The 15,896-nt window shown below is 42.0% G+C and overlaps 1 protein-coding gene across 1 annotated transcript in view; it reads right to left on the reverse strand.

The window, feature by feature from the left end:
* AK9 (adenylate kinase 9) overlaps positions 1-15,896 on the reverse strand; it is a 180,696-nt gene that overhangs the window by 33,218 nt on the left and 131,582 nt on the right. The window contains exons 30-33 of the mRNA XM_065401415.1: positions 14,685-14,743; positions 13,111-13,320; positions 11,176-11,394; positions 5,706-5,919 (exon numbers count right to left, since the gene is read on the reverse strand). Of these exons, the coding sequence (XP_065257487.1) occupies positions 5,706-5,919; positions 11,176-11,394; positions 13,111-13,320; positions 14,685-14,743 (702 nt within the window). The remainder of the gene's footprint in view (positions 1-5,705; positions 5,920-11,175; positions 11,395-13,110; positions 13,321-14,684; positions 14,744-15,896) is intronic.

Consider the following 15,896-nt stretch of genomic DNA (forward strand, 5'->3'; position numbering starts at 1 on the left):
TCTACTCCCATAGTTATTCTGGTTGATGGAATCAAGTAACTTTTCTTGACTGATGATGAAGCCATGCACTTCCAGGATATTCAGTGCCTGAGTTGTGGCTCTGTGCACTGTGGCTTGAGATGGAGCTCTGATCAGGATGTCATCTAGGGAAGGGTACAGGTGGGTACCTGTGACTTGAGTCTGGCTGTAACCACCACCATCTTTGTAAAGATCCTGTGGGCAGAGAACTGGCTGAACAGGAGTGTTCTGCGCTAATAATGCTTCCTGCCACATGCAAACCTCAGAAGTCTTGGCTCAGGTCAAATCCAAGCAGTGCTCCATTTGTAAGGCAGCCTCACCGGACTCAGCAGATGCTAAGTTGTGCCCAGGCTGCACCCCACCAGCTGACCCTAACTCAATCAGTTCTCGGGGCTATGAGTCATATAGGCATGTGGGATCCCCTACCCACCAAAGCAGCCATAACTCCAACATGGAAAAAATGGACCAGGAAGCACAGAGCAGGGAAAGGCTCTGAAGACAAGGAGGACTCCAGCCAGCTGATTCAGGAGTAAGTCACAGGGGACCTCTGTAGAACAAAGCCAGGAGGCTTGTGGGACCACAAATCCCCACCATACCCTTCCACTTGTTGAGACTTTCTAAGTTGAAAATGGCTGTGATTGCCCTGTTGTATTTCTGAACAATGAAGAATATGAAATAGAACTCTGGGACTCTATCTTCTGAGGGAATGCTATCATTCTAATATCCAGAAGATGAGATATTTTGTTCTGGAGCAGATTACACTTTACAGGGTCGTTGGAGATGGGAGACTGGATGAAGAGCAGATGAGGTGGAGCTTGCAGCTTGAGGGAGTATCCCTGGCTCACCATGGGTTCATGGTTGATGCAAACCATTCCTTTGTGAAATGGAAATTCCGCCTCCTAGCTTCAGCCCTGGCCACAGGCCTGTGCAATCTTTGGCATAAAGTGGTACTGGGAGGTGCAGAGCTTCCTCCATGAAAGTTGGCTCCAAGATTTTCCTTTGGAGAATCTGTTGTCCCTTCACTGATATCTCTGTGAGGACAAGAGATGAAAGGAGCACCTTTGTCCGAGGGCAGATCTGTATTCCCTCCTGAGAACACTTAGTGATGATGGGAGTGACTGCTTGGCTTCTGCTGCATTGTCAGCCACTACCTTGTCTAGCTGTTCCCTCCAAAAAGAGTGAACCTTTAAATCTGGCCGAGCATGGGATCTTCTTAGAGTGTGTATCCACCTTCCAGGGTTAGAACCATTAGGTGGTGCCTGGCTATGAAGCTGGAAGTCATAACCCCGGCTGAGAACTTCATTGCATCCATTATCAGAGGGGTAGCCGTGTTAGTCTGAATCTGTAAAAAGCAACAGAGGGTCCTGTGGCACCTTTAAGACTAACAGAAGTATTGGGAGCATAAGCTTTCGTGGGTAAGAACCTCACTTCTTCAGATGCAAGTGAGGTTCTTACCCACGAAAGCTTATGCTCCCAATACTTCTGTTAGTCTTAAAGGTGCCACAGGACCCTCTGTTGCTTATTGCATCCATTGAGGCATCAGCTACAAATGCTGTTGCTTGGGAAACTTTATTTAAAATGGAGCCAAATTCAGGATGATCTCTGTCCTTTAGGGTTCTGAGATCCTCCAGTCAGAAGACAGATCCCTTGCAAAGCAGATAGCTGTTAGAGATGCTCTGAGGGTGTCCAAGGAGGGCTCAAAATCTTTCTAGAAAGTGGCCTCCAATTTTCTATCTGTTGGTTCCTTACGGTAGAACTCTGCTTCTGAGGGAATGATGATATCCCTTGCTAGAGATGCTACAGCCATGTCTACCTGCAGGATCTCCGTGACAGGGGGCTTTGATTCCTGTATCTTATAGAACTGGAGGTCATTTTTATTAATGTGCTAGCCCGTATCAGTCTGTTCCATCATCCCAGATCACATACTGGAAGGAGGAGTGCAGGGGAAATCATAGCTTCAGCAGAGAATTTCAAGGAGAGAAATTTACTCTGAGGCTTTCTCTCAGGAACCTATTCAGATTGGACTTGAATCAAGGAGAAAACCTTTCTGCCCATGGCCTCAAACTTCTCAGGACGGAAAAACCCTATATTGTGTTTTCCCCTGGTCCTGTTTGTAATCAGAGTCTGATACCTCACCTTCCTCAGGGCAGGTCTACACTACCGGTTAAGTTGATTTAACTCATGTCGCTCAGGGGTATGAAACCCTTCCCCATCTCCCCCCCGAGTGATGCAAGTTTCACACTGTCCATATCTGTGCTATGTCGGCAGGAGATGCTCTCCTGCTGATGTAGCTTACACTTCTCGCTGAGGAGTAATTATGCTGACCAGAGAGCACTCTCCCATCAGCTTAGCATGTCTTCACCAGACACGCTACGGTGGTACAGCTGCATCAGTACAGCTGCGCCGATATAGCACTGTAGTGTAGATTTGCCCTCAATGAAGGAGGGGGAGGAGGAAGAGGCATCCAAGGACTTTGTACCTCCTGGATTTTCTGTGCTTTTATTTCCCCTTTTTTCCTTTTTTATATTTCTTTACTCTTTTTACGTGCTTTGCAGGAGTAGGAGCTCCCTGACACTTTGGAGATACTTTTTGCAGTTTGCCTTTCGTAGTGCCTGAAGTCCTCTGGAAAGTTCTCCCTCTGAGTCCTCCCACGCTGGGTCCCATTGCCCCAAGAGGGTGAGGGGGGAAGGGACTCATTACTAGAGTCTTTCTGATTGAACTGGGTAGGGGGGGGCCTTTAAGAGTCCTGCTTCTTTACCAAGGGCATCCAGGACCCACTTTAAGACACAGAGGGGTGAGGATCTGTGGTCCTACAAGCCTCCCCTCTTTGTTCTACAGTGATCCTCTGGGACTTACTCCCTGAGTCAGCTGCCTGGAGTTTTCCTCATCTTCAGAGACTTTCCCTGCTCTACCCTGTGCTTCCTGGTCCATTTTTTCCACACTGGAATTGTGGCTGCTTTGGTGGGTAGGGGATTCCATATGCCTGTCCAACTCCTAGCCGCAAGAACTAACAGAGTTAGGGTCAGCTAGCTGGGTGCAGCCTGGGCACAGTTTATTGTCTTCTGAACCCAGGAAGGTGCCTCACAAATAGAGCACTGCTTGGATTTGATCTGGTGCTTTCTTGGCCTCTCTACCATGCATGGATAGGGGCAGAGGAGCCAGCAGGGAGATGCTGCAGCAGAGTCGCAGGGTGAATTAAACTTAAGCTTAAGACTGACCCAGGGAGGAGAAAAGAAGCTCACCAGTGCCTGAAAAAAAGTGAAAAAATAAAAGTAGAAATAAAAGGAGCAGGAACAGTGTAACTGCCAACTGACTGCAGCCAGAGACAGAGAATCTGGCGGCAAGTGGGAACAAAGGAAGCGTAGCCAGGGTATGTGGCACCAAGTCTTTGATCTGTTTGCATGAGCTGCAGATTGGAGGGGAGAAGCCCAGATGTCTAGAATTGGGGAGATGCTGGGCTGGGAAAAGGAGGCTTTTATATTGATGGGTGGTACTGGTGGTTTTATTATGCCTTGACTGGTCAATGGTATGAGTCAGTGGTGAACCAATGGTGTGGGGAAATCAGTACCGTGCTCCTTGTGAGCTACTGACACTCTTGTAATGGGGTGCGGAATCCACATGACTTAGAGGGTGTTGGAGAGGAAGTCTTCTTTATGGATGAAGACTTACGTCTTCACTACCCGCTGGATCGGCGGGTAGTAATCGATCTATCGGGGATCGATTTATCGCGTCTCGTCTAGACGCGATAAATCGATCCCCGAACGCGCTCCCCATCAACTCTGGAACTCCACCAGAGCGAGAGGCAGAAGCAGAGTCGACGGGGGAGCCGTGGCCGTCGATCCCGTGCTGTGAGGACCCGAGGTAAATCGATCTAAGATACGTCGACTTCAGCTACGCTATTCTCGTAGCTGAAGTTGCGTATCTTAGATCGATCCCCCACCCCAGTGTAGACCAGCCCTTTAGAGAGGGGTGTATCTCACATTTCTTTTAAGAGTGTTTGTCGTATATTCCTCGTAGATAGTAGGTTGCAGGGCTGCTGCTAGCAGGTCAAGATTAAATACCAGATTTGGACTGGCTACAGAACTTCCATCATGGAAACGGATACAAAAGATGTGTTCTTTTTCAGATACTTTAACACATTCCCAGCTATGCCTGTTGCCAGCTCAGGTAAGGTATGTTATACACAGCGCCACCTACTGGCTGTACATTATAGCAGTACATTAGGAGCACTGTAGCAGTTACTGTGTGATGGAATGCTAAAGCTGTATTATAGTGTACAGGGGAAGTTTTTTGGGCGTGTCTAAAAACTACTGGAAACTACTGGAAACTATCTAAAAACAGGTTTTAAAACTATGTACAACTAACTACAGTTTTTGAACAAGAATGCTAGCTAATGCTGCAGCCACTAAATAGGTTGTGATAGAAAGGAACTGGAGAAGCCTAGCTTGCATGGTATCTTATGCCCTAAGTTCAGAGCATAAAGAGGAGAAGGGCACAGGTGCAGACCAATGACACTGTCAACAAAAATCTTCTGGTCTCAGGCATGTGGAGCACATGTGCACCTCAAGCGGAACATACATAGGCACCTTCACTTGAAGAAGAATTAATTGTATTATTTTTTTCTTTTAATTGCACTGGTTGCAAAGCAACTGTTTACTAGTAAAGCAACTAGAGTGGACAGGTGAATCTAGCCCCATATCTTTAAAACACCAATGAAAAAATATTATAAAAGCAAGCATTAGAATCATACAATTGTATGACTAAAGCAGAGATGAGTGTCTGTCAAGGGGTTCCTTGGAATCTTTGACTTTCTATATTTTTTCCAAATAATCATGAAAGTTGCCTGTGCTAGTCACATATTAAAGAGCAGCCCTAACATTAAGAAATCTAACTGCTTGTATTGGAAGGGCAGAAAGAACACCCAATACAGAGCCTCATATTGCATTTCTGTTCCCTGTTTACCTCTCCAGAAGTATGATGACTGATACTCGGCTGCACTGACAATTACTATTTTTATATGAGAGGTGGGAACAGTGAACATGGTATTTCCCAGTGGCAAATGGGGAGTTTTACACTGGCTGTTTCTATTTTATTGTGTACCCAGATATATAATGGAAGCATTATATTAGATGAGCCTGAGACTCCTCCCATTGCATCAGTGATTGGATTTCTCAGTGTAAGAGACATAAGGAGTATTATTATATGTACTACAGTGGCACCTACAGGTCCCAACCAACATCGGAACTGCTTATGCTAGGCACTATAAAAACAGCACTTGTTCTGAAGACCTTACAATCTAAACAGACAAGGAGTGGATGGAAAGGGATAGGACACAAAATCAACACTGGAACTGAGGCACAGGAGATTAAGTGACTTGCTAGAGTCACTTAGCACAGGATGTCTGTCAGCACTAGGAACAGAACTGTACCCATATCTTCCAAGTGCCAGTCCAAGGCTTAACCACAAGAATATTCTTGCTTCCTGAGGACAGGGGACAGGGTTGAGATGGTGAACACAGATATTTCTGGCTGATAAATAGGATAGTGGGGAAACTAACTGCAGCATTCTATGCATGGCAACAGCAATAATTTTAGTGACTTGTTTGTAATTTCTTGCTAACATGATTATGAGAGACACAACCCCAATTATAAGGGAAGCTCCTACCCTTTGAAAATACTGGACCTTACCTGTAGTTTTCCCAGATTTTGGAGGTCCCACAATTGCTATCTTAACTGGAACAGATGGCTTGGGTTTTGGCTGACGGATAAATTTAATAGGATTTTTCATAAATTTTTCTTTATTTTCTTTACTTGAAAAGAAATAAATATATTGTCGGTGGATTACAGGCAAGCTTGGAGTCTGTTGGTTTTGGAAAGGCTTGATTACATCTCCTTCACTTAGCTGTAACATATACAAAATGGGAAAAAGTTACTTACTGATACTTCTGTTTCTCAGTCTCCTCTTCGCCCATCCTACAATAGTGGATTCATGGACACAGTGTTAATAGAAATACCTACTGGAAGGAAGCAAAGATTTCTGAAACCCTACCCCTGATTACATAAGCCTTAGACAGAACACCATCCCTGAGCTAGAGAAACTTCCAGGGGCAGAAAGGAGGATAGGATATACAAGACAGTGAGAGAAATAATAATATACAAGCAGTAGCATACCATCCAAAGGGGAGGAGGGAGGCATGTAGGATGGGAGAAGAGGACTCTATGACAAACAAAATTATCAGTAAGTAATTCTCCTTTGTCATACATCTTTTCCTCTCCCCTCTTATGACAGTGGATTCACAGACAGACAATGGATGTAGCAAGCAGTATCCCCAGGAGGTCCAACCTTATCACATTACTAGTAAGGACCTGAACCCAAAGGAGGCATCCTGAGAAGCAACTGTCCCAGCTGATGATAATACATAAAGAAGCACGAACATAAGCATATTGCTACTTCACATATCTTGGAATGCTTCTTTGCACTTACTTCCTGTGAAGTAAGTCTCTAGATCAGTGGTTTTCAAACTTTTTTTCTGGGGACCGAGTTGAAGAAAATTGTTGATGCTCACCACCCAACAGAGTTCGGGATGAGGGGTTTGGGGTATGGGAGGGGCTCAGGCTGGGGCAGAGGATTGGGGTGTGGGGGTGAGGGCTGTGAGGTGGGGCCAGGAATGAGGGGTTCAGGGTGTGGGAGGGGGCTCTGGGATGGGGCAGGAGGTTGGGGTGCAGGAGGGGGTCAGGACTCTGGGCTGGGACCAGGGATGAGGAGTTTGGGGTGCAGGAGGGGCTCCGGGTTGGGGGGGGCTCAGGGCTGGGGCAGGCGGTTGGGGTGCAGGAGGGGGTCAGGGCTCTGGGCTGGAGAGTTTGGGGTGCAGGAGGGGTTCTGGGTTTGGGGGGGACTCAGGGCTGGGGCAGGGAACTGGGGTGCAGGCACAGACTTACCTCCAGCGGCTCAGCAGCACAGCCGGAGTGCACCGCGGACCGCGCTGCGCCCCGGACGCAGCCAGCAGCAGGTCTGGCTCCTAGGCAGAGGCACACAAGCGGCTCTGCGCGACTCTCATCTGCAGGCACCGCCCCCCATCAGTTCCCATTGGCCGGGAACCAGCCAATGGGAATGCAGAGCCAGTGCTTGGGGTGGGGGCAGTGCACGGAGTTCCGTGGTCTCCCTGCCTAGAAGCCGGACTGCTGCGGGCCGCTTCCGGGGCACAGCGTGGTGTGGAAACAGGTAGGCTTTAGCCTACCTTAGCTGGGCAGCACCGCCAACGGGACTTTTAACATCCCAGTTGGCGGTGCTGACCAGAGCAAGGCGACCTAGCGCCTTACATGCCGCGACCCAGTACTATGTTGCAAGCCACAGATTAAAAAACACTGCTCTAGATAAGTCTCTTGTCTGAGGGAGGATATGAGATTCAGACAGAGAGGAAGAACAATGAGTTAGTTTATTTGGAATCTGATATTCACACTGGGAACAAATTCTAGAGGAAGCTGAAAAACCATCTTGCTGGGAAGAACTGTTGGGAAGGCAGAGCTATCATGTAAGTAAGACTGGACAGCCTGAAAGGCAGTAGAGGGGACACTAGTTAAGGGGCCTCAAGATGTGATGCAATATAGGAGCTGCCATAAGAGACACAACAGACAGAAACTGAGGGGAGTGCAGGCAAGTCATTGAAAGCACTTGCAAAGCTCTCTGTGCTGTGACAGGAAGAGTACAGCATAAAGAAAAATGGAAGGAATGTTGCCAGCAAGGAGCAGAGAAGGTGAGATATGAACCTCACACACAGCCTTGAGAAAACAATATTATTGTTTTATCAAGAAACTGCTGGGCTCTCTGTGACAGACCAGAAAATGGAGGGAAAATGTGCCACAGAGAGCAAGCACTGAGAGACAAACAGAAATGCTGGCTCTTTGACTCTCAGACTCACTCAAAGCCCTTGGATTTGGTAGAGGCAGAGAAACTACTGCAGAGCTGATTAAGCTGTGGAGAAGAGTTGCAAACTGAGGCAGGGTGCTGACAGCACACAGGCAGGTTGTTAGGGCTACAATATCCCCAAGAATCATAAAAATGTAGGGTTGGAAGGGACCTTAAGAAGTCATCAAGTCCAGCCCCTTGTGCTGAGGCAGGACCAAGTAAACCTAGACTATCCCTGACAGGTGTTTGCCCAATTTGTTCTTTAAAACCTCCAATGATAGGGGTTCCACAACCTCCCTTGGAAATCTATTCCAGATATTAACTATCTTTATAGTTAGAAAGTTTTTCTTAATACCTAACCAAAATCTCACTTGCTGCAGATTAAGCCCATTGGGGAAGCCCGCTCCTTATTCAGAGTTTGAGGCCAGATTGGACACACAGCATCCATTAAGTGGGCTGATGTTGTCCATGCCCCCATCAGAAGTGCTCACCTTTTATTCAGAAGTTTGTCCAAGAAAGAAACACACTGAAGGAGGGTGATCTGTGTGAGCCAATATCATATATTTCCAGAATACTTTGTATTTAGGCTAAATTATATAAATACAAACTGTACTCCCAGAATGCCTTTTTTTCTCTCCCCATGCACACATGTGGGTCAATTATGCCTGTTCCCATCTACCACAATAAATGCATTATCCAAAGTGAGCCCAATCATCAGCATGAGGTTGAGAAATACATACCAGTTTTTAATTTACACAGTGATCCACTAACCTTAAATTTAAAAACATTATTGATTCAAAAAGACACTCACATAATTCAGATTAGCAGTGACATGCACAAAATAGAAAAGGTTCTAGATGATCTACTACATGATGGTAGCTTGGACATATTAATTTCTAATACATAGACAAAGATTACTTTAAGGCTTAGATTGTTTTACAAGTAGTTTTGATTTTGTTAATGTTATTTTTGTATTTTTGCTCACAAGTTGTGGTAAAATAATATTCCATATGAACGCTCTTACTTCTGCTTCATATGTGCATTTGTCAAAGGTGTTGTCCTGATGCTATGAATCAAGGTGACAAAGGGGCAGGAGGACTGTTAGCCAATGTTATATATTCCCAGAATGCTCTGTATTTAGGCTAAGTTGTATAACTATAAACTGTACTCCCCAAATGCCTTGTATTTATGCTAAGCTTTATTGTAGAAATCTACTAGCAGTTAAACTGTTGTAACTTTGGTTCTTTATATGTGTAGAATCTGTCAGATGGAAGAAATATGTTTTGTTGAGGTTTGTCAGATATGGACTGTGTGCTAGGTACAGTAGTGTAGATGTCTCTGCAGTCTACTGACATCTGGAATGTTATGCACAAACCCCAGATAAGAAACGATGTGTAAAATCTGTGGATTTTTTATCTGTCATAAACAAAGGGAATATAAATATGAGCAAAATTAAGCTCAGAATTTGGAACAGAGTAACAATGTAACTGATGCAAGACTGTTCTCGAGATTGATACTGTATTAACCTTTCTGTATTGTGCTGAGATCTATCTTTGATAAATAAATTGATTGAGCCTGGTTATCAGATATTTTATCAATAAAGGAGCGGAACCCTCAATATCTGGCCTAGGCTTAGGTAATCATGGGAGCGTTTCAGAAGTCATTGCCTCCTTGGTCCCATTGGGGGGTTACCATAACACTGTCTGTCCATGGAACCACTGTTGTAGATGGGATAAGAGAGAATTCTATACCCATTTTAATGTCCAGCGCATTACTCTATTTCTGGTAAGAACAAAGAAAAGAATAATTATCTGAATTAAAAACAAGTGCTGTTCTGTGGACTGACTGACAGAGGGTACACTGTTCAGTAATACTTAGGCGCCATTACCAATAATGGAAATGCCACTGTATTCCTGAGCTATGCATCTGCAGAGGATAATATTGAAACACTGCTCTTTGGTGGCTACAGACTGCCATACTACACGTTCTACCCTTCTCAGATTCTTGGTTTCTCATTAGTGCCTCAGGTCCCTTCAAACCACATGCCTTAGCTCCACAGGATACTAGGATTCTGCCTTAATCCACTTCTGGTGCTCACATTCCTCCTTCTAGTTTGTTATTCTTAACCATTATCTCCTCCATAGTCTTGTCTTATCTTCAGATCCATAAAAATTTAATTGTCAATTGGCATATCTCATACCTTCTGATATATGAAGACTTTGGCATCCTTAATTCTACTCATCTCTATCTGATCCTAAAGCACACCTATTTTCTCCTCCATAATTGTCATCATCTTCTACTTCATGCATCCTACAGCTTTGACAACACACCATCTTGATTCCATCAAAAGACAGTCTTGTACTTGCTTCTTTCTGCTAACAGAATTTTTTTTCATGTGTCAGGTGTTAAATTGTTCTCTTCCTTACATGCTCTCTCTTAGTTTTACTCTTGGAAACTCAGATATGTAAGAATCTCTTCTCACTTGCAAAGCTGTCACTCCTCCAACTGTATCTTCCTACTCTTCCGTCTTCAGGAATTTCTTTGTTGTTGTTGTTGTTGTTTCCTGTTCATTGGGCTTTTCTTAGCTCAGCTCTGCCCCTCATTTTTTACTCACTTACAAAACCAAGATGCACTTCTAGCATTCCAACAAAATTACATACAGATTACCCAGCAGAACTTTGTGTTAATCACCCATAACTCCAAAACCCTTTTACTTGTCTCTGGTGCTCCTGCAAGGCTGTAGGAACTTCCTGTTTGCTATCCTATATTTGCTGGGTCCTAAGTACACCTCTACCTCGATAGAACGCTGTCCTTGGGAGCCAAAAAATCTTACCGCGTTATAGGTGAAACCGCGTTATATCGAACTTGCTTTGATCCACCGGAGTGCGCAGCCCTCCTCCCCCCCAGAGCTCTGCTTTACTGCGTTATATCAGAATTTGTGTTATATCGGGTCGCGTTATATCGAGGTAGAGGTGTATCATACATTTCTTTCTTGCTCAGCTCCACCTTTGATTGTACTAATTCACCAACCTCCATCTGCTCAATGCTCCCACAAAGCTTACAAAATATCATTAATCAGTGCTTAAAACACAACACTAAACTGACCAATTCTTGTTATTAATAGTATGTGCTGGTTATTGAAAATATTCAGTGATGTGCTTTTCATAATATTTTATCTTAATTATATGGGCATAAAGAAGACAAGCAAGAATTACTTCCTGAAAGTATACTTCAGCCATTTAATTACATTACCTTGATTGGGTCCCATTGACCAAAAGAACTGGGATGTTTATAAGAGAGAACCAACATCTTGCGTGCAAGTGGCAAACTTATTGGGTAACATTTCTCAAAAATGCTTTCTCGATTTTCTACTAGATGCTTCAACTTGCTATACAATTGGTAACGTACAATGTGAGGTTTTCGCCCTCCATTGATGGTGATTTGTGGTATCAGCAACCTTTCAAGTTCTTCCTGAATAATGAAAGAATAACGTATGACAAAAATCATAAACATGATCAAATGTTGTAATGAACGGTGATGTGAATAATAACGGCCATTAACTATTAGTGATCTTTGGACTAAATTCTCTGCTAGTGTAAATCAGTGTACCTCAACTGACTTCAGCTGAAGATCTGGCCCCTCTGTTTTCATTATTAAGATTTGTATTACAGTATTACAATATGCTAAAATAAAATCAGAAAACTATAATTTCCATTAACTTTGAAGACTCTAACTCCATTTAGCTGAACTTTTAAAAGGTCTCTTATCAAAACCAATGAAATGTCATGTATTTTTTTCTATTTTACCTGACCCCCATTGCTTATTTAGCTATTATCTATGCATAAAAAATGGTTCCCCAGTCCCTCCTGGTCCATTTTGGTGACTTGCGGCAGGTCAGTTTCTGTTCTTGACAGAATTGATATAGTGGAGTCAGGTTTGGTGGATTGTTTATTGATACTATGAACATGTTCTTATCTACACTATACATGAATCCTGTCACTTTTACACAGGGAACTCCAGAACCCTAGCCTGAGTTGCCACCAGGCCTCCAACTGTCCTCCCAAATACCAGGGGACCTGCTCCTCCTAGCTGCCCAATTGCTTTCCAGTGAGGAGTCAAAAGAGCCTCAGCAGATTCATTGCACTGTCCTCTGCTCACATATTACAGCTCAGCTACTTAATTACAATATAAAAATTGTCTGTTTTCTAATTAATCTCTTCCATCTGTCTGATCCTTTTAGAGAGGCTACTATCCAGTGTTTTGATATCAAAATTTACTATTGCATAATTGAGTGAGATGCCACAGTACCCAGTGGTGGCAATAACGAATGAAGAAGATAGGAAGAATAAGTTATTTATTAATAAATAAGCCTGCTATTTAGACAAAATTCTTGGGTATCAATAATAATGAGAAAATAAATTTTGAGTAAGTTAAAATGAGAGTTAGATACAGTAAGGGGAAAATACTAACCTGTAATTGTGGCTCTTAAATTTACTATTTATGTAGATCTACATTCTGGAGTCTTTGCTTCAATCCATCATAGGCAGGGTGCTATGCAGCACAAAATTCTAAAACACAAACCACCTCTCCAATAGCTGATGCCTATGCACCTCTTGAAACAATAATTACCAACATTCTCATCTGCTTGTTACTTTTTGACCAACTTAGTCATCAAAATACTAATAAAACAAATAATGTACTCCTAAACTTCAGTGGTGAGAATGGGAGAGGAATATGGAGCTGTAAAAATACTACCTTCAAAAAACATGTAGTATTCCATTAGCTCCACCTGGAGCCTTTTATTGTACTTGAAGGAGTCTAAACATGTTGCTGCATAAAAGACATTAAAAGGTTCAGTTTTGATTCTCTCTCACTGATTTGGTATTGTATTTTTTTACAAGAATAATATGTTGTTTTTTTAACTGTCATCCTGCAAAGTTATCTTACACTCAGAAAGGGGGCAGAGTTGCAATCAACCCCATAACCATGACATAGATTTGACAGCCAGAAGGGGCCATTATGATCATCTAGTCTGTCCTCCTGCATTAATTAGCTCATAAAAAGGAAACAAAGATCTCAAATACTATAACTTTGAAATCTGACAACTAAATTAAATGAACTATAAAACTGGAAGCACTTCTTGCCTCATGCCATGTTATTTGATAAAGTAGATAATGAAGAAAGTACCTGTACTCCTTGTAAATTATTACTATCTGTTTCATACTTTTCTGTAATTTCGTTTTTCATGCGTTCAGCAGCATCAGCCTCCTGCTCTTCCTCCTCCTCATCTACCTCTTCCTCTTTTGGGAACTCTTCTTCAAGAATCATTTCAATATCTTCTTCTTCATCTTCATCCTCTTCGTCACTAGCCTCCTCCTCTTCCCTATATGCTGCAGCCTAAAATATAAAATGTTCAACTGTTTCATGCCTACTGTACAGAAGTTCAGAAGAAATAAACTAATATTATTTTCTCTCACACACTTTCCCCTTTTTTGTCCACTGTTTTAGCTTATAAATAATTTGCAAAGATGATTTGCAGAGGTGGGGAAAGAGTACACTATTTCACTAAGACACACCAGCTTAAATAGAGAAGTTGAAAAGTTTGCTTCTGAGGAAGACTTATTTTCAGCAATAGCTTCATGTGTTGTTATGATTTTGTTGTGAATTTTTTAAATCAAATTCAAATTACTATTCATAAATGTTAACCAACTTACAGTAATTGAGCTTCAAATAAAGCTTCTGGTTTAACCAGATACAGTATTTATCTATAAAAGCTGCTGAAATCGAAGTGCAGACTTATCAGAAAATATTTATTAAAAACTAAAAACCTAAGTATTTTTACACCCTTCCACATCTCCTTGCCACTTGTCATTGTTTATCATTGTAACTAGTTATTTTGGTAGTGGGAAGAAGTTCATTGAATCTGGGAGCACAGTTAGGAATGCTGAAAAAAACAAACTTCTGAAGAATACCATAAATGCCTTTAATAATGAGCTTTATAAACAATGACATGAACTGAACAACTAAAACTCCAATTTATTTTTTGGAAAATGGAAGTCTTAATTAAAAAATCTAAATAAGTAACTTTTAGATTAATATTTGGAAAGAAAACACAGAAAAGCACTGTATCATGGCTTGAATGCAGTTTTAGAGTGCAGTTCTGCTGACATGACATAGAAATGTGTTTTAATTACTGTTTTCTAATGCACTGTAGCTAGCATGCTTTGCTATTGCAGTTTGACAGGGTTTTGTTACAAACAAGCTTGTTAGCTGACACCATACCTGAGAATACCCAGGAGGAGGCAAAGAGTTTGAATATAGCTCTAGTACATTTTGTAATTGTGTTGAGTATGATAACTTCATGTTTCAGAGTAACCATGGCCTCAGTTCAACAAGATGCTTAAAATGTGCCTCACCTGAATTTAATGGGACTATTCATGTGCTCAAAGATAGGCATGTGCTTAAGTACCTTGCTGAATAGGAGTTCATGTTTACAAGTAATTTAAAACACAGTTATAAATATTCTGTGGACAGTCTCCAATATGTAGCTTTGTTCCCAATCAATAGTAAAATGCCTTAAATATCTGATTAAATTATAATGGAAAAAGAGAGGTTTCTGACAACTTCAGTTATAGTACTGCTACTGCATGTTACTCTAAATAAAACTTAGATATTATAATCATAGACATTTTAGATATTCCTAACACAGACCAAATCAAATATTTCCATTTTTATTTTTTCCCCCATTATATTATTCTTACCTCCTCTTTCTTTTTGGCTTGCTCTGCTAACAGTTCTGCCCTTCTTTTGGCAATCTTCTCTTCCTATTAGTGAAAAAAAGACTTAATAAAATAACAATACTTTGAATTTCTGTAACGCCTCTCATCCAAGGAACTTAAAGTGGATCTCACCTTTTGTGACATACTAATAAGAACCAAAAACTTATTAATTTGGGACCAAACCCTGAATTCCACAGGTTATCCTTACTCAGTCCAAAACTCTCATTAAATCAACATGTCTAAAAATGAGTATGAACTTCAGGATTTATCCCTCTGTATTTATTAAGAGTGGAGCTGGTAGTATCACGTAAAGTTAAATTTGCTCAACATTTCCCATTTTAAGATCCTGATTTTAGTTGCTTATAACTTTGAAGAAGTTTAACAATTCAGGCTGCAATTTTTTATGTTGGATCTCTGCCTCATTCTGCGTTTTTTGGGAAAGTGTTAAAAAAACGGGTCAGCTATAAAAAATGCAGAATGAGAACGAGATTAGGGAAAAAAGATGTTCCACCCATGCTGAAAAAGTTCTTACAACCTTCATGTTGAGATGCTCTAGTGCTGCCATGCTTTGAAGTAAGAACCTGAAAGGGGTCAGGCTAAGTGTCTGATGTGCCTTTTATTGCTCATTCTATACATGCTCAGTAGCAACTTTTTAAGGTTTTGGCTGCTACATTCTCCAAAGCTTCTGTCTGATGGGCATGCCATCCAGGGCAGCAGGGAGCTAACCTGCTATTGTGACTACCACCTGTTGTAGGCCATTGTGGTGCTGGGACCTAAACGGAGAGTAGGGACAGTATTTTTTTGTTTCTCTCAATGCCCCCCAGCTAGACCCAGACAGCATTAAGGAGGAGGAGGAAGCTGCAGGGTAGTATTCAACTGCCTAAACTACAAGACCATATTTCCTCTTCCTGCAATCTCCTGCCTCACTTGCTAAGCACCTTCTAACTTCTACAACAAGTGAAGCAGGTGTTATACAGACAACAGCCTCATTAACTATTTAACCCTGATTAATTCTCTGAACACCATCCATCCTGTGCACTGAATGGGGAAAAATAGTATGTGATCATGCAATTAAAAATGGTCAATCTTAATTCCTAACTTTTAAGTGCTTGACTTTGCAACCTTATCATTCTTTTAATGAAGTTTTGTGTATGTAATTTCCTACATTAAAAAAAAAAAACTGAAAAAATATTC

This window comes from Emys orbicularis, chromosome 3, assembly GCF_028017835.1.
Source record: "Emys orbicularis isolate rEmyOrb1 chromosome 3, rEmyOrb1.hap1, whole genome shotgun sequence".
NCBI classification, from domain to species: Eukaryota; Metazoa; Chordata; order Testudines; family Emydidae; genus Emys; species Emys orbicularis.